The sequence below is a fragment of the Lutjanus erythropterus genome, chromosome 9 (assembly GCF_056507025.1).
Source record: "Lutjanus erythropterus isolate fLutEry1 chromosome 9, fLutEry1.hap2, whole genome shotgun sequence".
NCBI classification, from domain to species: Eukaryota; Metazoa; Chordata; class Actinopteri; order Lutjaniformes; family Lutjanidae; genus Lutjanus; species Lutjanus erythropterus.
Genome location: NC_139325.1, coordinates 35,559,076 through 35,583,990, shown reverse-complemented (window position 1 = coordinate 35,583,990; position 24,915 = coordinate 35,559,076). Strand labels below are relative to the sequence as shown.

Sequence of the window (24,915 nt, the reverse complement as noted above, 5' to 3'; positions counted from 1 at the left end):
AAAATCTTGATGTTGTGACAGTTGCTGGGGTCTGTATCAAACAAACATGTTTTCATTACACCTGGAAAGCAAGATTTTTAGCCCAGTAAGCCCACGTACAAACTTTTTATGAGCTTTTCAACAGGGATGCTGCAACTTCTATCTATTGAAATGAACAAAATCAAAATTGTAATGAAAGGCTGATCACAAGTCTCCAAGTATTTTTTCTTTCACTGCCCCGGCTTACTTGCAGCAGTCAGTGGGTGCGAAGAAAAAAAAAAAAAAAACACCTCAAAAGACAACACCGCGTCACATACCAGCCATTATAAGTTAAAACACACTTGATATCATCTTATAAAAGAGGTGTAATGATGTGAGAGCATGAAACAAATGATCTGTTTATCTTTACAAATCAAAACTTCATAGTACTCCAAACAGCAAGAGGCTCAGAGAAGAATGATACTCTGTTTCATGAGTCTGGACGGTGGCATATTTTTGGTCATCTCTCAAAAACGTGAAACACAAGCGCGCACACGTGGTGAATGCTCTGTCTTCATAAGGTGTGAACGTTAGCATATCCAGCTCACTTATGCTAGCTTTAACTTTACTTCCAGACAAACTTGTTAGATCCCACTGCATCTGCATGTGTTCTGTGGGGGGTTTGAGGAGGAGGATGTGGGCTGAATCAAAGTGGGTTGACAACGATGCATCACTCTGTGGCTCGCTGTCTTAGGTCTAAGCCGGGTTAGCTTAGCTCTGATCCCTCTTCCTGTGATGATCGCGGTCCAGCTGGGTCAAAGTCTGCTGTGCCACAACCCACGTTAATGAGTGTATTTCTGTCATCTATCATGTAGATATACCTGCTGTATTTCACCATCTGACCAATGTTTGCTGAGATGTAAGCTGGCTTCAGCCTCAGTCTGTTAGCATTAATGTTATATCATGTGCGCAGTTGTTAGCCAACTTTACATAAACACTTTCACAGGGTTCTTGTTTTAAAATGTATCAGATGAAAACATTAAAACATCAGCTGGAGACTTCTCAACTGACTCAAGTCAAGTTAGCATTAGCTTATATCAGTCAGCTACACTCATGAACTTCTCTACACTTATGTTTACATCTCTAAGGAATCACAGACCTCATGTTTCAACAACTACTCCAATTTTGATGTTAAATCTGCTGCCACTATCACTGTAAACTGAATAAATGCAGTACAAGAATGGAAAGTTTGTCAGGCATAGCAACAGTAACTAAGGAGGGTGGGGCTTACCAAAGGATCAATTGTGACAACCTTAACTTTAACTCTAACCTCACAGCAACAGAACTACCTTAGGTTTTGGCGAACCTGGAGATACCACTGAAATGTTTTTGTCTTTTTTTTTCCCACACTTCTGTCTTTGCCTCTTCAAGCTGTGATGTACTCACAAATCCATGCTGTTCTTTTTTGTTCTTTTTTAAACTTCTGAACCATCTGAGGTGTCACAAAGGCTTCAGAAAGGTTTCAGAGTAGAAGAGACTCAAACAAGATGCTTCAGAAATAACAAACAGGCCAACAGACATGTGTCCATGGAGACAGACAAACAGACAGACAGGAGGGAAGGAGACAGTACCTTCTCCAGCTGGGGTCAGGAGGCGGGGACAGGTAGGCAGAGTTGTACGGCGAGCTGTCCACCTGAGGAGACGACAGGTTAAGGAAACAACACAAACTGCCTGACCCTGTTCTTTTTCACTGTTTCTGTTTAATATGATGGACTGTTGGTTTACAGTTTCTCTTTCTTCACTGAATTCTAGAGAAAAATAAGGGTAGTGAAAAAAGTCTACTGTCCAATACCTAAAGATAAAATATGGCTGAACATCTCTACTTCTCTTTCTGGCCATCAGATGACAAACTTATTAAAGTAGAACATTTTAACACCCTGATGATCAACAGTTTTTTTTTTCCTCTTCAAAGAACTGACGGCACAGTTTCACACTCCAGTTCCTCTCTTTCACACTTTGTACTGAACACACTGGGTGTTAAATGCACAAGTTCAGGGTGATTTGAGATACTCAACTTTTATGCTTCTTCCATCCTTTATGTTTTCACTCTCGCTGTTTGTAAATGCATGCATCAAGACTGTTCATGTCTTTAAAGGAGCAATATGTAGCAACTGCAATGAATACTGCAGTGCAAATAGTGACCTGGAGTCACAGACTGTACATTAAACAGGTTGTAATCCTGTTTAATATATGATTTATGGTTGAAGCAAGTTGTTTTTCCCTGCCCTCTCCTCCTCAGACATGGCAGAGAGACAAGCAGGCTGAAAGAGCAGCAATAACAAATGACGACTAGTCCTCCACTGTAAGTTGATCAGCTGTTTATGATTGTCAGCTGTCTGTCAATGTAAAATTAAAGGTGATAGTTCACCCAAAAATGAAAATTCAGTCATTATCTACTCACCCTCATGCTGCTGAAGTGGCTGCCTGCCAAATTACATTGACATTTTGCTCAGTTTACATTGAATTTACATCTACACCTTCTACAAGATTATTAATGATTTCTCATGACTCATAAAAAGACACTTACTCATTCTGTGGAAATCTGTCATTAACCTGAACTCTGATTAATGCAAAAACTACACATAAAACTGGGGACACCACAGCTGCAGGGCTCATGTCAAGTGAAGCGAGTATTTCAACTGAACATGTTCCCTTAATCTCTGATGACACATTTTATGATTTATTACTGTACATATATTACAGACTTCTCCTTTAAATCACACTTGCAGAGCCTCTTGAACAGCTTTTCCACAGCAGGATCCAAACAACCTGTGACTGTGTCTCCCATAACCTGAATTTTTGAGGATCTTGTGAGGATTTGTGATGTGATTTTTCCTGTTTATCCCCGATGCTGCACCCCGGATCACAGACTGCCTCGATGACACAGTCTGTCAGGGTGGGTGGCTGTGTCTCTGTGCCTCTGCATGGCACAAAAACCCTTCCACTGAGGAGCTGCATTTACATCGACCCTAATATTCAGAATAACAGCCCAATGAGAATAAAACTGCCTCATGTTATCACCTTAATCTGAAGAGACTGCCCCTCCCCGGCTGGATTGGGGAGGGATACCACCATTTGCTGATGGATGGGATGACGATGGTCAACTGGAAAATTTTAGTATATCGGCCAACCCTAGAAACGAGTTTGCAGGAGGGACAGAAGCGTGACGGGAGAAAAACAGAACCAGTCCGCAGTGAATATAAGAGTTAAAGATGCTTGTAAGGTTCTGAAGAACACTGGATAGAAACACTTCTTCTTCTTCTGTACTATTTCAAGCAGATTAGACGCTTCACAGCAGACAGAGCCAGTTTTATTGGATCACTTCATTTAGTGGAAACAGTTAAGATGAAATATCTAATCAGAATCATCTCAATCAGAATGAAGGAACATCGAGTGATAAACAGCACCACTGAGGCTGCTGCCTCCATGTTATCAATTCAATATAAGAACTGAATTAATGTTCCCTCTGCAGAGGATCTTTGGAATCAAAGAATCCTGTGTTGCTGCTGTGACCAACAACAGATGACTACCATCGTATTGATGAGATGACATAGAGCAAACCTCACACACAACATCACATAATAACTCTGAAGTTTCACAGCAGTGCCTTGTTTGATGATTTAGACAGAACTGACAGGGGAATTCAGACTGCAGCAAAAAATAAACTTAAGCTGTAAAAGCCCCAGTTGTGTGAAGATTGAATAAGGTACAAATCTACTACCAGTGGAGTTTTCTTGATGTTAAAGGGATAGTTTGGATTTTTTTTTAGTGTGGTTGTGTGGGGTACTTATCCACAGTCAGTGTATTTGGAGAAACAGCAGGAGTAACAACACATACTATAGATACCTAAAAAATATTCAATATGAATTTAAGTATACACTATATTTAGAGTATTTTCACTGCTTTATCTTGACTTTTGTGATGGAAAACTGAAGCTGTTACATCTATCTATACTCTCTTCAAAAGCCACCAGACTCCAAAAAACAACAGTTTTTGCCAGTGCAGTTTGGTGTGGAGAGAGCGATATTTGGCTTTGGCAGTTTCCCATCAGAAAAAAGTCTGTCTGACAGCGAGGTGAAGCGGTGAAAATATTCTAAATATAGCTCACACTTAACCGAATATTGATTTTTTTGGTGTCTAACATACATTTTGCTGCTGACCACCAGTACCAATGCTCTTCTTGTTGTTAATTAATCCAATTATTGCTCTTTTTCTTCTTGTATTGTGTGCATCACAGCCTGATATAACTTTTTCCTCTGTGCATTAGAGCTCCATTGTTGTCCAAAAACTATTAAAAACACAACAATGAGCAACACAGTTGTACTGGCTGACATGTTTCTTCATCACCATGAACACACACGCTGTAGTTTATTTTGACTCAGTCCCACACACCACGTCCTGCTGCCCCAAATGCTCACTAGAGCACCAAATGTGGATTAATACATGACTGAAAATAGAACCAAACAAATGTACCATTTCCTCCTTTCTGATAAAATCTACAGTTTCAGGAAATTACTGGGTCTTTTATTCAATGAAACAATATATTTGTGAAGTGTTTTTAGAGATTTAGATCTTCAGGAGGAACCACTGCGTGTAGAGGAAGTCAGAAAGTATTAAGAGAGACTGACACATTGTTGGGTGATCTTGTGAGATTTCTTGCCAAAAATAAAAACATTCATTAATGTCAGTCTTATCCCTTTAAGAGCCTGCACACGTAGATCTGACAGTAAACTGAAGGATACTTGTCGGTTGCGGTACGGTCGGACTGGCGAGATGAAACGGCGGTCCCTCTGGACTCGCTCCACCAGACCGTGATGCCGAGTGGACCGGTTGGACTCGAGGGTGGATGGGAAGGAGCCCTGAAAGAGAGAGAAACAGGGAGAAAGTAAGGTTTTTGATGAACTCAAAATTGTATGAACTCAACTTATTCAACATTATCTAAAAAACAAAAAAATAAAAGAAAAGAAAATAAAAGAAAATAAAAAGAGCCACAAAACAAATCTAACGCCCCTGACTGAAGGAAACAAATGCAAGGAAGGAAATCGCAACACACAGAGAGAAATACAATTAAAAATAATTAATACAATTAGAAATACAATTAACAAGTCCAGAAATTTCAAAATATTTCAAAAGACCTCCTGTTGGTTTCATTGCATGTCTGTGGCAAAAAAATACTTTCCTGTGGTTGAATTTTAAAAATAATGATGTGTTTTGTTTGAGATGTGTTTGGAAATTGGTTATGTATAACCACGTCAGCGTCGACCACGCCGGTCAACAAGTGATTCTGCTCCTCCGCTCTTCTTTAATTACATGTAGAGTTGCTGAGAAATGCTTCACCCCGAGGAATAAGTGAATAATTTCAAAAACACAATCACAAACAGCAGTGAAGCATTTGAGCTTGTCCCGTCGCTTCAGCCCTGTTACTACCTCTGATGTCGGCTCAGAGGTGAAACAAAAATGACTCCCAGTCCACGTTTGTACTTTTTATACAGAACAGCGAGGAGAAATAATGGCAGTAAATTCACACCTTGAACAGGCTGTGTAAAACTGGCTAAAGACTTAACTGGAACTTAACTTGTAAAATAATTTATACAACAAGCTTGTTACTTGTTACTACTAATATCTGAAAACTTGACAGATTTGGTCAACATTACAAATAATACTAAAAAGATAAACCATCATGACATTTTTTGCCAATTTATAAGCATTAAAATTAAACAACAACTCAACAATCATCACCAGAACATTTCTGGATTTTGAGCAGACATTTCATTTAATATAGATATTATTTACTCATCATAATAAGGACAAAACAGAAGAAAATGTGATTCATTCTCATTTTCTCCTAATTCAGATAATTCTTACAACCTGTTGTCCTCCTGGATGTTTTTAAATCTGCCAACTTGAAGAGCCACAGGAAGGATTCCTGTTGCAACTAAACCATTTTTACACTTTAAAGTTTGCTCTTTCATAAGATCCAGGGCAATGATTGTCCTTAAATATAAATAAATTAATTATTACAATGTAAATATTGTAATTCATCTTAATTAAAAATATCATGTAGCTCTGCAGCCCATGAATTGTGTGATTTACTGCAAAGAAAAACCTTCATATTGACACTGTTTTCTAATATATTAATCAAATGATGCCACGGTCTTATCACACTGTGTTGTGTTTATGTACCGCTGAAAAAGCCAGCATTCTTCCAAGTCTGCAATGGACAGTCTTACTCCATTATTTTCCAAGAAAATTTAAAACCTGGAAGCAACATGATACACATTACAGAGGCTTCAACCTCCTAAATTCCTCCAAACTCCCCGTGGAGCTCGGGGGAGCTGAGTAGCCAACAACACCCCGCTACCTGCAGCCAAACGAAATCAATCTTGGTCTGACCTCAGAAGAGGAGGAGGAGGAGGAGGAAGAGGAGGAGGAGGAGGAAGGCCAACAAATCAAGGCTGAGATTCGGCTGTGATATCAGCGGAGGAGCAGAAGGGAGGCGTGATGATATTGATGAAAAACTTCCATTACAGAATGAGTTTGGCTCTGCAGAGCTGATGGGAAACACTGATGACTCAGAAGTGAGGAGCTGGAGGCTGCAGATTGTGGTGACACAGCAGACTATGTCCTCAAAACGCTGCAGGATCCACACAGCTTCAAATCCAACTCACAGCAACCGCTTCTGTCCTCTGATTGTTTTTCTATTTTTCTATCTTTCTCTTTATTGTTCTTCTTCTAGAGGTGCAGGTAGTGTTTGGTGTGGTAGCTTCAGTAGGCAGAAGTTGCTGCAGGCGTAATGGCATGAAGTGATGACACTAACAGGAATAGCAGCAGTAGTAACAGACCACGAAAAGCAGCAGCAGCACCAGAAATAACAGAAACAGTTTTAGAAGTATGTGAGCAGAGTAGAAGTAATAGTAGTGGTAGTATTTGTGACGGTCCTCGTGATGAATGTAGTGGCAGTAGTAGCAGAAGTAGAGAGGCAGCCGTAGGGTCACGGTGAGGAAACTTTACCACGGTTAATAAACTCCTGACAACACTGATGTTACAGATTACTGCAGATATTTTACAACATGAGTAATCTTAATTTGATCTTTAATGTTTAGAGCTGTGACAATATCCATATTACTGCAACACCACAGTCATGTGATGCCTGCGGTCATCACAACATATTTTATTTTGAAGGGTCAATCTGATGTTGTAATCACAGCACTGATTTGTTAATACGTCTAAGGAACTGTGCACACGTCAGGAACACAGTCTCTGATTGGTTCATAAATCAGGACTAGTCAGGATTGGTTGACGGACTAAACCCAAGGCATCTTGGGATTGCCTATGATTTTTACCATGTTTCCAAGAAGATGCTGCGCTTTAAGGTTGGATTACAAAACTTCTGAAAGGAACACATTTGCACAAGAGCCAAAGTTGTAAACCTACAACGCCAACATTTGAAATCTGTCTCCTGACTTCTGACACGTGTTTGCCTGAATGCCGTGTAACGCCACTAACACCTTTAACCACAGCCACCACCAAGTATGGTCGCACATCAGCCATAACAAAAACATGTGTGTAAAAATTTCGACCCACTCTAAATTGTTAGCAAGGGGCTACTTAAAGGCAGTGGGAAGCAGCAGACCAGACTCACTCAGTTGATACTTTTTCTGGCTCAAAGTCAGGCTGAGGTGGAACCATCCTGATAACGTGCTCACACGTGGATGTGCACCGTACTTTCACCTCAGACCAGCAAACCTTTTTACAAACAATGAATTTTAGAGGTTTCATAGTCAATTAATCTATCAATTATTTCTCCTATTAATCAATTAATAGTTGCTCTGTCTACATAATGTTAGAAGACTACAACTATTAATAGATTTAATCCACTATGAAAATAATCATTAGTTGCAGCCCTAATCACACTGGGCTTTGAGAAACTGGGATGGACATTTTTAACTCTTTTCTGACATTTTATTGAAGTTCCAGCTGTAGATCAAACATGGCAATGAACTTTAGTCTTTGCTGTTATTTGATAACCACTAATAAATAAAACAATTTGTACAAGGTCAAGTAAAAATTGAATTTAGGCAAGTAGATTTCTGACCTATTTGCCTGGCCAGGCAAATAATTTTATTTTATTTTTTTAAAACATTAAAGTTGAACCTTGTAGTTGAAACAAGGCTGCATTTGTTTGGTACACCTGTGTTGCATACCACTACACCCCTACAACAGTGTCACTACTACAAGCTGCTACAAGCATATAGCCGTAACTGTAGTTGTAGTTGTGAAACCAGTAACAGGAGTCATGACAGTCAGTAAAAAGAGTAAAAAAACTAAATAAAAACTAAGGAATACAAAAAGGGGGATGAAGGAAGTGACATCAGTTGGTTGTCAGTCACCTGGAAGTCCTGAGGGTTCCTGCCGATCTGGTTGACGTTGGGCAGCGAGCCGCTGTAGTACGGACCCTGACTCCTGGCAAGACGGAGCTTCTGGGCCTGGAGCTGAAAAAATAAAGAAGGACAAAGACATTAACAGCTAGGAGATTAAAAGCACCATCAGTCAGCACTTCACCAGGATAAAAAGCAGAAACTGAGCTGTACGTGAAATTGTTACCGTGTGAAGCAGTGACATGATGTCAGCTGTAATGCTGTGATGATACCCTCAGTCTGACATGATGTCAAATCATGACTAATAACTGGTGATGACAGTGTTGCCCAGAAAAAAACACACTCAGCAAAACTGGAGATTACAAGCAAAATAATTATCAAGTAGAAACTCACCAAAACTGGATTTTTTAAATGTTTTCTCAACAACAAGAAAAACTGCAATCACAGATTCACAGATTTGCCAGTGAGAACCAGCTCGGCCTGCTGACCATTTTCTAAATAACTCTCTATATTTTTTAACTGTGTGAGGGAATAAATTGAGCCGTTAATGACAGACAAGGTTGATGTTTGTGTGACAGCCTTCCAGGAATACAATTATTAGTTGAAGAGGAGCAAAAGTTATGCAGAAATTAGAATAATTTTGATCCAATAAATGTGTATTTCATACTAAAAGACCCTAAACATGCTATTCATTCTGTCCCTGGTAAAAGCAGTTTACGTTTGTGGTTTATATTCATGAATCAACTTTTCTGTGATTATATGATGAAAAAGTTTCCAGCTGTTTAATGTTGTATAAACTCTTTCAAATGTTACCAAAGCATTTATAACTACAATACACTTGCAGTTCTTAAATGTACTAAAATATCTGATTTATCTGTTAATATTCTTGCACTAAGTTCGTTTAGTTAATGAGTAATTTAATTTGAAAATAAGGAATTACAAAGAAAGATGAGTTATGGGCCTTTTAATGTTTATTCATTGTATCTGATAATTTATTAATATTTGTTTGTTAACTGGCCCCTGGCCTTTTGCAAAAGTGACCCTCGAACAGAAGAAGTCGAGCATCCCTGAATATCAAATCAAAAAACATATCAAATGATATGAAGCCTACGTTTTATTTATTCATTATTTTTTTTAATGGAGTAGAGCTGCACAACAAATACTCCAGGACCATCTATCAGGCCTTCTAACTGGTTTTACTGTAAATAAACAGGACAAACATGTCAGAAGAGAGTCGACATGAGAGACGACACACATGCTCGATGTAGGATTGAACCATTCTGAAGAAATATTTAATTGCAATTATTTTGACTGATACTGCAGTTGCAATATTATTTGCAACATACAAGTAGAGGGTCATTTTTACATCATTGCTCTCATTTTAATTGAAAAACACGTTAAAACAATTATGCTGTCATTTATGACATTTTTTCCTGCAGTCTAGAGACTGGTGTGTTGTCCAGGACACTTAATTTTAACTGGTATTTTGACACTCAGTTCACCTTTAACAAATACTGCTCATCCTACGATCAATAAAATTTTGATTAATTGTTCAGCCCTTGCTAGATGTATATAAAAAAAAAACAACAACAAAACCTGATGGTCCCTGAACGCATCTTCCACTGGAAGGCAACTTGACTTAACCTCACTTTGCCCTTGAGAGAAAACTGCCAGCATGCACTCTGTTACCTCTCACACAATGACATGCATAGCTGCATGTAAATGATTCTCTGGCAATCATTCACTTTTTAACCATTTGATGGAGTCTCTTCCATGAGAGCAACAGACAGTAAGATAAGATCAATAAGATCAATCGTCACACCGGGGAACAATTTGACTCGAGTCCCATGACATCATTAGAATGCACAGATCAGATGACAAACTAACGCTTAGACAAAGAGGAAAGTAACCATCAGGGATCAGAGGCTGCAGGTCTGTGAGAAAATCTAGCAGCCAACAGACAATCAGTAAAAAAAACAAAACAAAAAAAAAAAAATCAACAACAAAAATCTTCCCAAAATCGCATCAACATTCAGGCAGTTGTCAGGAAAACCTTGGAATCTTGTTTTGGGATGAAGATGGAGAAAGAGGCAGAAAGCATGAGTGTGATGTTAGTAGGTGCAAGAAACCCCACTTTTAGAAAACGGCTAGTTTATTTAAAGGTCCCTATCCCTTTAAATCAGGGGTCATACAGAGGAAAAAAATAAAGGTACCTAAACCACAATTTCAAAGCCTTTATCATCAAGTTTGCATTTTTAATATAAATGCAATAGCAACTTCCTTTGCAGGCACAGTATTCAATGTATACTGTCACTTTGTTTGTATTATGTTCGATCATTTGTTTTCACTCATTTCCAGAATAAGGAATCAAAAGAGGACTTATCTAATTATTGACAAATATGATGACAGGATTGTTTCATTCCAAATATTAAGAGATTTTTTCTTTGCGTGATTCATTGTGTCAATCAAACACCAGATTATGTTGAAAATCGTTTTTCAAGGACTTTATTCAAATTCAAGCATATTCCTCACTGTGAAAACTTAAATGAACTTTTCTGTCTGTGAAACAGCTATTCAAAAGATTACTGTTGGGATTTTTTTTTGGCTGGTGAATGAAGCAAATTTACCAGCCAACTGCATTTTTACCTGAACTTTGCAGGTGCTAATTTTGTGCTCTGCATAACAGTTAAAACGGAGCATTTTCCAAACTTTCAGCACTGTTTAACCAACGGAGACACGCGCTATACGCAGTCTGATTTAACAGACTTCATTTTCTCCTGACATCTTTTGCATCCGCACTGCAAGTAGATATAAATTGATCAGTGAGAAGATCGGCATTTTACTTGCCCCAGGCAAGCGTCACAGAGAGTCATTCTTAACATAATATTTTACTCTAAGTTCTGACTCTACTTTACTCTCTTTTACGTTTTCAGTCAGTTTTAGTCAAGGTCTGCTGCTGAATTCAAACCTAAATCAAAGAGGAGTACAGCTCTAAATCATTAAATAGAGCTGGAGTTGCAGAACTGCTCTGGACAGAGAATTACAAGCTAAGTTTAATTTCAGCTGGTGCTTTCTGTCACTGTCAGCCTCATTTTGTGGCTGATTAATGATGCTGTATTCACTTCCAGCTAGTCTGATTCTACTTTAAATCTTTTTTTTCAGGATTTGTTCGGCCTTTAGAGAAGAATACAGTTCGAAGACAGGATTGTCACTTATTCTAATGTCATTCCTATCATGTCACTAACAAAACAAGCTTCACCTCTGACCTCTGACCTCTGCCCTCGTTTCACGACATATGGAACAACTGACTGGTATAATGAATCGCTCATTTAATTCTGTGTGGTTTATTTTAAACCTTCTGTGAACCAGATTCTCTTCACAGGACAATAAATGGACCGAAAAAATAAAACATCAGACAAAATGTTGAGGTTTGCAAAACCTATAAATATAAGTATATATTTACAGCGTGTGGACACAGTCAGAAACACACGCATACACACACACACACACACACACACACACACACACACACACACACTGAGGCCCTGGCCCAGTTTCTTGGAAAGTGTGATGAACTCATTTAATCTCCAGTCTCTCCTGTCCTTGTTCTCTATCTGCTCACGTCCTTGGATCTTTGCAAAACACTTTAGAAAAGATCCTGCGTGTTAAAAGCACTGGCAAGCATGACTAAATCTTTATAAACTCAAATGAACGGCTTTGTTTTAAAGCTGCGTCTATGCCAATGTTAATGGAGCACCTATCATAACAGCCTCAGTGTGTCTGCTGTTGAAATGCTGCTGCTGCTGCTGTCAGTGAACTAATTATTGTCCAGAGAGGAGAATCATTCCCAGACTGAACTGGTGGATAAGTGACGAGGTTCAGGTTTTAATCATTCTCTTCAGGGAAGAGTTCTGGCTGCAGAGTCGCTCCGAGTGAGTGTTAGCAGAACTCGGAAAGTGCCGACTCAGATATGGGAGAGGAAAATGACAAATCACAGATGCTGAGTCATTTATTGAACAGCGCCATCAGCCTCATCACGCAAGGCTGGTCTTGTTCAAACTATACTGAACTACATTTAATATCTGACGAAGTTTAAAAGGGCCATAATGCAGTAATTACATTTTTCCTACATTCATAATTAGGGCTGCAGCAATAAATCAATTACTAAATTAAATGCCAACAACTTTGACAACTGATTAACTGTGTTTTTTTTTCTGATTCCAGCTTCTTTGGGTGATAGCATCATGGTTAGCTTTGGGAAACACTACTTGACATTTTCCACCTTTTTGGACATTTTATGAGATTATTAAAGATAATCAAAGATCGGTCTTTGTTTGACTTATTCTACATTTTCTTCAAGGCTTCATCTTTTGTCCCATGATGTTTCAGACTAGAGCTGCAACTGACCATGATTTTCCATGTCGATTATTTTCTCCATTAACGTATGAGTTGTTTTGTCTATCACTTTTTTCCAGTGAACCCACTTTTTAAAAATGCAAAACATTCACAACAGGCCCTATTTATAAATCCTGGAAAGAGTTAATTTGTTCCTGACTATTTTTTACTGCTATTTCTGCATCACCTTGAATTATCTTGATGCATGTTACTGAAATCAAGTGAAGTCTTTTATTTATCTGGTGACCCAAATAAAATCTCCTGTCACCCACCTGTGAGTCCTGTCTCAGTCTTTGGGAATGACTGGTCTGTAAAATGTTTCTGAAAGCTCAAGGTTATATCACACAATGTCTTGTTTTCCTGAAGATATTCAGTTTTCTGTCATAAAGGAGTAAAGAAACCAGAAAATTCTTTAAAAAAAAAAATACTCAAAATGATTTTCAATTTGCAAAATAGTTTTCAATTAATTTGATAATCTATTCATAATCGATTAATTGTTGCAGATCTATTTAAGTCAAACTCCAGGAAACATATCATGGCTGGACTCGATTCTTGCTGAAGCACACTGTCCGAAATCTGCGGTTTCCTAAATGCTAAAACGCCAACACTGAGAGGAAACTTAACAACTTCCAAGAACATCTTGTCCACAAACAAAAAACAAAACTTCTTATGACTCAGACAAACTTTACAGCCAACAAAGGTGCTTAGTTCCCTGCAAACACAGACAATAACCACTGTTTGCAGGCAGGACGACACCTGTAATACAGCAACACAATACTTACAAAATGACAAACACCAGATGACTGATTATTCATCCACCATGACTGCAGAGCGAACAGCAGCAGTTTCTGAATGACAAAAACAGGACAGAAAGTCTCTCCAGCTACTGTACCTCAGTCAGCACATTAACACAACATTTATACTTTGAAACCAGATGAAGCAACCTAAATAAAACAGAAGAAGAAGTCTCTGCCTGTCTGCCTGTCCATCCTCAAATCTCTTGTCAAACTTTTTTCAGATCTAGAGATGCTCCGATACGAATTCTTCCCTTCTAATGTCGACTGTATCAGCCAAAATCAAGTAGTGATCCAGTACTACTACATATACTGTATATTTACATTTTCTAGCTTAAATAATTTTCTGTGCAATATACGTTTTTCAAACTGTAAATCATCATTGTGAAATTTTTCCTACTACTTTCCTACTAGTAGTAAACATAGGAAAGTGCAGCAGGTTACGGTCAAGCTAACGCTGTGTTGTCTTTTTAAGAGTTGTTTTGTTTTTTTCTACACCACATGCATGCAAGAAGGTGGCACTGGATAAAAAAATAAATACTGACAGAATTATGATAAGGCTTTAGATTCAATTTAGCTCATTCTGATTGAATTCTGATCTAATCCCACCCCTTTTTTCTCTGTTTTACTGATCTGAAAAATGAGCCGATCCATGACTCAAAGCCACGATATGAACCCAACCATGAATTTTGTGATCTGTTGCACCCCTACTCAAGAAGTAGCATAGTTTATAATGTTAACACGTTTAAATCTGTTACTTTCTATCTAATTGGTTCAGCTGTGAGGAAACTAAATTGTTACAGACGATCATAACGTAAACTTGTCAAGAACTGAGTTTTACATTTTCTGATTTTCTGCAACGATTCATAATTTTTCACGACAGAATCACAATGCATGTTTTTAGTTTGAAATGCCCATCCCTTCCAAACCGGTACATTTTGATCAGGGGCTGCACTCGTAATCTGATAATTGCAGTCATGAGATTAAGATCAAGAATGTACCGAACAGCTTCATTATTCATCAGCTGTTCAAATTAGGATGGTGGTGCCCTTTAGGGTAATACTTCCAAATCATGTATCATCTTTACTGCCCAAAATGCCCAATTTACTGTCAGCACCAATTCTGATCTGTTATCAGCTCAGCTCCCAGAGTGACGCCATTCAAATTTTCATGGATTAATAAAGCCTTTATACATCATACATCATCAACACACTAAATCACAGTGAACCAAACCAGTGAACAGTCCCTGTTCTGTCCCTGAGGCTCCAGAGGCTGGTATTCTAGGAAGAAAATATCTTTAAATAGATTCAATTGGGGTTTATTTACTGTTTCTGTGAGGCTAAGAATTAGGCTCAAATAAAGGAGCATCTTCAAGACATCTGGAAACTTAAACATAACAAATCCCAACCACATAAACAGTTATAACTGTACAGGAATTATCAATGAAGTCATAAAAAATCACATCCAAGAATTCATCTGACATATAATCTTAAAGGGATAGTTTTATGAGGTACTTATTCACAGTCACTCTAGTAGCTACAGTAGGCAGCATTGCTGATTTTTTTTTTTTTTTTTGGCCAACCAAAAGACCGAGGAGGAGATTTACTGAACCTGCTGCAAATCGCTGAGAGGAGAGTTTTTATTTCAGGTGGCAGAGAAAAACAACAATGGCTGAATTTTATTCTTGTTTTTGTTTTTTGGGTTTGGTATCAGGAATCATGGAAATTGGTATCAACTACTAAACTTCTGGTCTCGTGACATCCCTGATCAGGTCTGCACATGACCTGCCCCCAACAATAACGAATTAAGAAGCACTGCCTGACCAATGAGAATAACGACCAATCAACCAACCACGACGTGTCAGTGTTTGATGACATAGGAACGATACTGAACAATCGACTATCCTTCTCGAGAATCGCTTACAGCACCTTTGAGGGAGTGGAGGGCATTGATGCTAACCCACATCACTGTTTTTTATTAACAGTCAAGTGGGGGAGTTTGAAAAACATGGATGGAGTCGCCCTTTAAATCCCTACAGATGATTTCCTGTGTCAAATTATGATTTCTTTTTCCATTTACAGTTTTCATTACACAGCACTCGTTAAAAGATGCACGCCCAAACTGTGTACGCCACCACCTTTGTCTTGATTCCAGTAAAAACCCAGAAATCATGCAGACTATTTTCTATTCATCAGCGAGGATTGAGGATTAACTGAACTGATCAAACAGCAGCCTTAACTGAATAACACACTAAATCTAACCAAACCAGTGAAAGTCCCTGTTCTGTCAGTAGGATAGAAACTTCTTTAATAGATTTAATTAGTTTGTTCACTTTGTTCGTTTGACTCAAATAAAGGAGTGAGTCATCTGAGGGGATAAAATTGACTAAAATTGCTGATACATAATCTTAACTGAACAGCAATGATGAATAAAGCCATATTCTCAAGGGGCTGATATTACTTCCTAGTTTCTACAACAAAAAATAACAGATTATTAGCATATCAGCTATCGTGGCTCATTTGACTTAAATTACAACCCCCATCATCAAAAACTGATGTCAGGCCACCTACACACTTTCCATTTCAACTTCATTTTTTTCCAGACCTCAGAGTCCATCTGAAATATTTTGGTATTCACCAGAATGTCGGAACATGTGACCTGCTAGGTGCTCTCTGATTAAATCACAAAATTTAGAAACTCTTTCAAAGTATTATCATCAGACTTCTCTAAACTTTCCTCACCACTGACATGTAAGATGTCATAACCACAACAGAACCTGACTGATTGGATTATATTTACACTGATACGGACACTAAAATAATCAAAATAAAAATAATTATTTTACATTAACATAAAATATTAATAATTAATAACAATATTGTAAGGCAGAGAAAAGTAGGGATGCATTATAAGGTACAAAAAAGTTGATTATTTTGACTAGAGATGCACCGATTGCAATTTTCTTGTAAGGGTCTGACCCACCAATTCCAATTTTGGCCGATTCCGATTTTCAGTCTTTCTAAGAAACTATAATTGACAGCATTCACAAACATTGCAACTTTTCTTGTAAAAACTAAATTAGATGTTCATAATAAGACACTGACTATTAAATATTCATTAAATACTATTTAAATTTTCTCCAAAAGGTTACAGCCAGGGCTTATTATAGCGTAGCGCTACGTGTGTCGTAAGTTGTATTTTAAAGTTTCCCTTAAGGTTGTCCCAACTCTGGAAAACAGCCCGTAACCTTAAGGGAGACCTTAAACGGGGCCCTGGCCTGTTATGAATTAGGAAACACTGCGTTAATGCATTAATAATTATGATCCAATAATATGATATATACTACTCTGAACTGGGCTCTTTTGTCTAATGTGCACTTTCACTTTTGGTAGCCAACTTTAAATTTATTTTGATGCTAATACTAATTTAATTTAGGACTTTTACTTGCAACAGAGTATTTGTACATTGCGGTACTGAGACTTTCACTTAGAGGAGAAATACTGCATATGCTCACTGCATGTGGAAAAATTAGTGCTGTTGTCCAAATAGTGATTTGGAGCCATAAACTGTATATTAAATAGGCTGTTTAATACACAATCTATGGTTAACATATTGCTCACTTTAACAGTTACACACATCTACACCTTCTTAAAGATTATTAATGATTTCTTATGAGTCATAAAAAGACACTGACTTATTCAGTGAACATTTGGCATTAATTTGAACTCTGATTAATGTGATCAGTTGATCAGATCTGTTGATCAGATCTGTTGTTTGCAGTAGAAAGTTAAAACTGTGATGTTTCCGTCTGAGAGAAACAGCATATCAATACTGAACAGCTTCGACATGAAGAAACTGCCGCTACCAGCACACACACCCTGATGCTATTAGCTGATTGGACCACCCACACACTCCTGCTGCTCCTGTGTGTGTGTGTGTGTGTGTGTGTGTGTGTGTGTGTGTATAAAGGACAGGGGCAAAAGGAATTCCCAGAAGAGACAGGACCCAAAAGGGTGGTATTGTCAGTAAATGACAGAGGAGGAAGAGGAGGAGGAGGGGGTGGTGTGTTTGTCAGAAACCCCTTTCACAAATGGAATCTGGGCAGCAACTAATTATCATTTTCATTGTTGATTAACTTATCCATTGTTTCTATGATTCATTGATCAATTATTTGGTCTATTAATCTGCAAAGAAATCAGGAAAAGCTTCATGAAAGAAAACAGGCAGAGAGAATAATTCAGGAGCCGCAGGTTCAGACCTGCATCTAATAACTGAATTCAAAATGAAATGTGTTTGATTTCAGCTCAGCAGGTGACAATGATCAATCGGTCGATCGGTCACGTTGTACATTCGCTTTGTGGTAATTAACCAGCATGCTGCAACTCTGAGGAAAAAACCCTTCAGATTATTTTTCTGTATTTTTTTATCGAAACTTTTTAGAAAACTGTTGATTCAGCTTTAATCATGATCATTTGGGAGACTGTAGTTTTGTCTTGTATTGTAGAGTAGCAATGACTAATCAATCATCATCATAATCAATTATTAAATTAAACACCAACAATTTTACTAATCATCATCATCAATTCTCTGATTTCAGCTTCTTAAATGTGAATACTTTCTGGTTTCTAAGATTGTAGATTAAATTACTTGGCAACTATTTTGATAATCGATAAATCAGTCTGGTTTCTTTTTTTATTTAGTTTTTTTTTTTTTTTTTTTTTTAAGAAAATTGTCCAAATTGTCTGACTTCAGCTCCTCAAATGCAAATGTTTTCTGGTTTCTTCTCTCCTCTCTGATATTTCAGGATGTCATCTCAGACTCTGGGAAACAATGATCGACATTTTATGAACCAAACAAGCAATCGATTAATCAGAAAAATGATCAACAGATTAATCGATGATGAAAATAATAATTAGTTGCAGCCCTACAAAGATGTTTTCTTAAGTCTGTAGAATCTGATGTGTAGGTCAGCACGTCAGCACCACAATCATTTTACAAATAAACATTGGGATTTATCAAATACTGCACCTCCTGTGATTTGAAAATTGTCATTTTGATAACATTTTGATTGATTGTTCAGCCCTACTCCCTGATGTCATTATCAGCATCTGCCCCCAAAACCCAGTATTGGCTGGGCCGTGATGAAGATGAGCTCCACCTTCACCGGCTGCAAAATTGAAGTGATAAACACACAAATGCATCAATAATTACGATCTAATAATATGATATATACTATTCTGAAATGTATTTTGATGCTAATGCTTGAGTACTTTTACATAAGATTTTGCAGGAGAATACAGGAGAAGAATATTTGCTTCACAGTTTTTAGATGTTTTTAGATGGCTGGGTGAAGAAAAGTGCATCCAGACCAGCTCAGTTAGTAAGGCCGTGGTATCAGTATTGGTACTAGACATGAAAAAGTGGCATCAAGCCGACCCGAGTCTGAAAAAGGCTGAAGACATGAAGGCTTCGGATCTGTCTGCAGCACCAGCTCTGCAGGGTTTTTCCCAACTAACCCAAAGGCCAACTGCCTTTATTGAAAAATTATGACAAAAATGCAAAGGCTTCGGTCTTGTCTTCACTTTATCAGTTATGCAGGCTCTGTCCCCCTTTGTTTTATCAAATAAAAATAGAGCCAGGAGAGTGAAATGTGCACGATAAGATTGCACAATCTCAAACTTTTTTTCTTAACTTTGACTCCTGCACCAAACAAATACTGTCATTTGTCACTCGCATTATCTTTTTGTTTGATCTTGCTATGAAGTTTAAATCCGTACATGGGCACTTTCGTCTGTCAAATCATGACTTTTTTTTTTTCCCAAATGCACGACACCAAATGTTTATGCTGTGCATGCCACAGTCTACAGTCATGTCTAGAGGGGAACCCTCGATTTTGCAAAACTCTTGCAAGATTTGTATGTACTGTTTCTACAGCTGCAAAAGTAATAGATTGTTTAGCTGTCATCTATCAAATTAATTGTATAGCTGCAATAATTAATCAATTATTTATCGATTAATTAATTAATCGACAACTATTCTGATAATCGATTAATAGGTTTGAGTAATTTCTTTAAGAAAAAAGTCAAAATTCTCAGATTTCTGCTACTTAAATGTGAACAATTTTGAGTAAAGTAAATATTTTTGGGTTGTAAGTAAAACATCTTTTTTTGGGAAACACTGATGGACATTTTTCACCATTTTCTGACATTTGAAAGCAAACAAATATTAATCAATTAATCAAGAAAATCAACTGATTATCAACTGATTAACCTACTATGACAATAATCATTAGTTGCAGAGTTGCAGCCCTAATTAATTGCCAACTGATTTTTGCTAACTGATTAATAGTTTTGAGACATTTTTTAAATAAAAATAGTCAGATTTTCTGGTTTCTAAAATGAAAATATTTTTTGCTTCTTTACTCCTCTAGGATGTAAACATAGAGGTAGAAGTAGAAGAAGTAGTCTTTGGGTTTTCTGACATTTTCAGCTCCAAACAACCAATCAATTGAAATGATGGGCAGATTAATCAATAATGAAAATAATAAGTCCTAGTCGCTTCTTCACCGTGCTGCTTGTAAAAATGTTTTATAGTGTGACAATGCTGAGGTTAAAATCTGGGCTGATTTCGCCACGAAAACAACCGGTCAGGGTTCAGGTAAGATCATGGTTTAGGGTTAAAATGATTGTTCTCGGGAGATCTTTCACAGGTCTGAGGTTCCCTTCTAAACAAGACTCTCTGCCATGTTTGTCCAAAACAAAATCCAGGGAAGACACACAGATTTATGAAGAGGAAACCAGAAACCAGAAAATAGATTAATTCATCTGAAACTGAAACACTTCAGCTCACTTCCTCAACACGCTGATCACGATCATTGATCAGCAGGGCTGTGGACTCTGGACTGTCTGCAGCAGTTTTATTTAAAACTGGATACATGCTGGAAGTTGGCACTCAGTGCTCTAATTGTCAGTCTTGTTTACTTGCTCTCTGATCAGATAAGTTAAGTTGGGTCTTTACTGCCTTTTTGGGAAACTTCAAACTGCCAACAGACAAAGAAGCATCAATCAAAGGAAGCAAAACCTTTTACCACTGAGGCTGATGACAGATGCAGGGTTGCAAATTTTGTGCTTTTTCTGTAAACGGACAGTTCACCCCAACATCAAAAATACATATTTTACCTCTGGCCTGCAGTGCTGTTAATCCATCTGTATTTTTTTGTTGTGAGTTGCAGAGTTTTGGAGATATCGGCCGTAGAGATGTCTGCCTTCTCTCCAAAGTAATGAGACAAGACGACAAGTTTGAAAATCTGTAAATGTCTAAACCAGCGTCTCTTTCTAAAAATCATGTCCCAGTTACTCAAGATGACCCACAGACCTTGTTGTGAGCAGTTTCGTGTACTTTCTTTCCGTTAGAAAGTAAAGTAGTTCTGGTAGATTCTACTGCAGAAAGAAAGTAGTTCCTACATGAAGCTGCTCACAACAAGGTCTGTGGATCATCTTGATTACAAATGTTTTGTGTAGCTTTCCTCCAGAGTTCAAAGGTTTTCTCACAATTAGATTCAGTATCCTTGTTAGTCTAGAAATGACAGTAACTATGCTTTATTTTATCTTGTTTTAGAGGTGCACTGATTAATTGATATTAAATGAATCCCTAATCATTCTGATAATCGATTAATCAAGTGTTTTTTTTTCCTAAACTCCTCTCTGACAGTAAACTGAATATCTTCTGATTGTGGACAAAACAAGACATTTGAGGACGCCATCTTGGACTTTGAGGAACACGGTTCAACATTTTCTGATATTTTATGGACAGAGGTGATTTTGTTTTATTATTCTGTTAAATTCTTTGTGCATCTTGAATGTTCCAGCGCAACTAATGTGCCACTAAAGTTGTTTCAATAAAACTTCGATCGTGACAGACCTATAATCTGCTAAATATTCACAGAAACGGGAAACAAGCAAGAACTTTTCATCACACCGATGCAAAGATCATTAAAAAATTAAAGTTTGTTATTGATTTACAACACTACCTCAGATGGTCCAATAAACCAAGAGATATTAAAAGGAGAGAAAACACATTATCAATTATCTGTACAGTAAAATCTCACATCTCATATCACCTGAAACCTCACATCTTCTCAGGTAAATATAAATATCTATGATCTCAATAATAATAACAATAATTCAAACAAGAATTTAACCTTATGTGTGCTGTCAGTTAGTGACAACACTCTCACCTGAGGCTACATCTGTGTTTAGGAAGCAGACAGCAGTTAATCCCAGCAAGCAAATGTAAACACAGGCTGTGATTGGCCAGACAGTTCACCTGTCAACACGCAGCGCTCGGCCTGATGCACCAGAGAAACACAAACGACAACACATCACACCTGATGATTACACCTGTGCCTCGGCTTGTTGATTCACTGTGCAGCCACACTGATGAATTAACCAGTTTTTGAATAAAGACCGCAGCAACAGACGTAACATCCAACGCCAACATAACAAATAGCAAAACAGCAAAATAACAACAGCTGTGTGGGAGGGATTTCAGGCTCAAATTTAAACGATGGTTAACATCAATCCTTCAACTTACTTGTCTAAAATGTTCTCCAGAAAAAAATACCAAACATCTACACAGTAACATATGCTAAAACCAACCCATTTATATTAATATACAAAAAAGAACAAATCAGAAAATATTTTCATGTGTTAAGGTCTAAAAATAACATGTTAAATCAACCATCAACAGACCAGACAGAAAATATTAGAGCATCTGGGTCAAGGTTCAGTCTGAGGTGAAATCATGTGAGGAGTTCTGATCATCCTAACTTTACCTTTTCCCAGGAGAGACAAGCTTCAGCATATTTTAGTAGCTATCTAATATGACAAAATACATTTAAATTAAGTATATGAACACATAAGTGAGGAAATGACTCATGCTATAATAAGTTTAGTCATTCTGTCTTCTGCTGTGAGCGTCGTTGACAGCTCCTGCACTCAGACTAACACATCCTGGTTTAGCTAACCGAGCTAACAAACACTTAGCATTTGTGTCAGTGTAAACTAGAAATCAGCTGCCTACTTCAGGTTTACACCAATTACCAACCGCCTGATGGACGTTCACAGGCAAAACGAAGCGAGCTGAGAAAAAGTATGGGCAGACAGTTATTGATCTGAGTCAATAACTAATCGATTATTATGTGTTTAATGAGTGAGTTGAATGTTCAGACCTGCATCTCATAACTGAAGTGGTGAAGGGACGGGACGCGTCAGAATCTGTCTGATTCAAGTCAGCAGGTGGCGATGATTGATCGATAACACTGTAGATTCACTTTGTGGGAGTTATTCAGTACATCACAACACTGAGCAGAAGAGAAAACATCCTTCTCTGTTTTAGTTTTTACTTGTGTTTTATTAAATGTTTTAGAAAACTGTTGATTTAACTTAAATAACAGCAATTTTAGAGGCTGTATATTTGCTTTGTATTGTAGAGCTGCAATGATTAATTGATTACTAATTGATTATTAAATTAATTGCCAATTATATTGATTATGTTTGTCAACATTTTGATATTTGATTTTGCATATCATTATATGGTGATATGGCAGTTCCTGGTTTTAAAGGCTGCATACAGTAAAGGGATGTCATTTTCTGAACTTTGCCTTTACCCACCTAGTCATTATATCCACATTACTGATGATTATTTATCAAAAAATCTCACAGTGTTAATATTCTGTGAGAGCACCAATGGTCATTCTTTTGAGAATTTACAGCATATTTTAGAGAAAATGTGTATACTGAGATATAAACAGCCTGAAAATATTGAAAAATTAATTAAAAGCCTTATCGCCCAGCTGTAACTCAAAATTTAGCCAAATTACTTGTTTTGCACAAACTTCCTGCAGTTATTATTGGATTATTTGTACAGTTTATCAGTTGTTCTGGATATAATATGAAATATTCATTCAATATGTTATTTAAGTCAGTTCATTTGGAAACCATTGTGTTAACTACAGAAGTGGTTCTCAAATAGGGGTCAGAGTTCCCTCCAGGGGTTTGTGGCATTCTGCCAGAGGGTCCATGAAATGTTTTCAGATTCATTCAATTCAATCACCCTGATTTAAAAAAGGTACTTATTCATCTTTTGCAAAAGACTTCAATATAGCCTGCATTTATTTTAGCAAGATAGATTTTAGCAAATCATTACTTCCTTACACAAACTGTTTCATTTTCATTTTTTCTTTTTATTAGCCTATAAGTCCCAGGCCAGGATTATTATAGATATATATTATGTTTTTTATTAGGCGTTTTTCATTTTAACATTTTATATATATATGCATTTATTTTATGTATTTACTGACAGTGAAGCACTCTTTCTTTGTGTCTATGTGTTGACATGTTGCCAATATTTTTAATATATGTTTAATATAAAATACTTTTCTTTAACTGTTCTTTCACATAACTGAGTAGAAGTTTAAAAAATTTAATTATTCCAAGGGATACAGATGAGGGGCCCCTGGTATAATCTCTGTGTTTGTAAAGAGAAAACTGAGGACCCCTGAGCTAACGTTAGCTACCCTGGAAGAGGCGTGATTCAGTTCAAAAGTTAGCAATGACTGTCACGAAATTTACCGCTATTGCGTTCTTATTTGGATGCCGAATTTACCAGAAGAACCACATAATTCGCAAAACATCTTAATTTATGTAGTTTGTGATAAATAAGTGAGTGAGAGTAACGAGACACTGAAACGCCAGATTTATGAACGGAGTTCAGCGGGACGCTTTCACCGCGGTGAGCAGACCGAGCAGGGTGACAGCGACGTTCACGTAACATAGTAAACAAGCCAAGTTAGCCCTCTGAGCTAATGCTGCTAACTACGCTAACGACGTATCGGAAATGGACAACAACAGGCAACAACATTGTCTGCTAACACTCTACACCAAACACAGACCACAGACTCTGTCGTGTTACGTTGTTATTTACTGTGAATGCTCCCATTGTAGACAGAGTGCCATGTACAGGCAGCAGATAACGTTATCTCGGAGTCTGACAAGCCCAGGCAAGGCCTCTCTTCCTCCGGGCAGCTCTCCTCCTCCTGCCTCCGTCTCAGACTCACCCTGGTCGAGGTGATGTCCATCATGACCTCCTGGAAGGCGGCCGTCTCCTCGGCCTGTCGCTGGGTGTGTAGCGCTATCTTCTCGCTAAACTTTCGGGGGTTGGAAGCCCCTGACCCGGAGCCCGAGGTGGGTCCGGGTCCGGGTCCACAGCCTCCTGTACCCGTCGCAGACATCTTCACCGAGCGGACGGGACGACTTGACGTAGTGGAACGA

At 37.8% G+C, this 24,915-nt stretch overlaps 1 protein-coding gene across 3 annotated transcripts in view; it reads right to left on the bottom strand.

Moving 5' to 3' along the window:
• The window catches only part of LOC146322030 (CREB-regulated transcription coactivator 2), a 53,256-nt gene extending 28,341 nt beyond the window's left edge, over positions 1–24,915 (bottom strand). For all 3 annotated transcript variants that reach the window (XM_084727406.1, XM_084727407.1, XM_084727408.1), the window contains exons 1-4: positions 24,702–24,915; positions 8,409–8,510; positions 4,761–4,877; positions 1,590–1,651 (exon numbers count right to left, since the gene is read on the bottom strand). In XM_084727406.1, the coding sequence (XP_084583532.1) occupies positions 1,590–1,651; positions 4,761–4,877; positions 8,409–8,510; positions 24,702–24,875 (455 nt within the window). In that variant the 5' untranslated portion in view covers positions 24,876–24,915. The remainder of the gene's footprint in view (positions 1–1,589; positions 1,652–4,760; positions 4,878–8,408; positions 8,511–24,701) is intronic.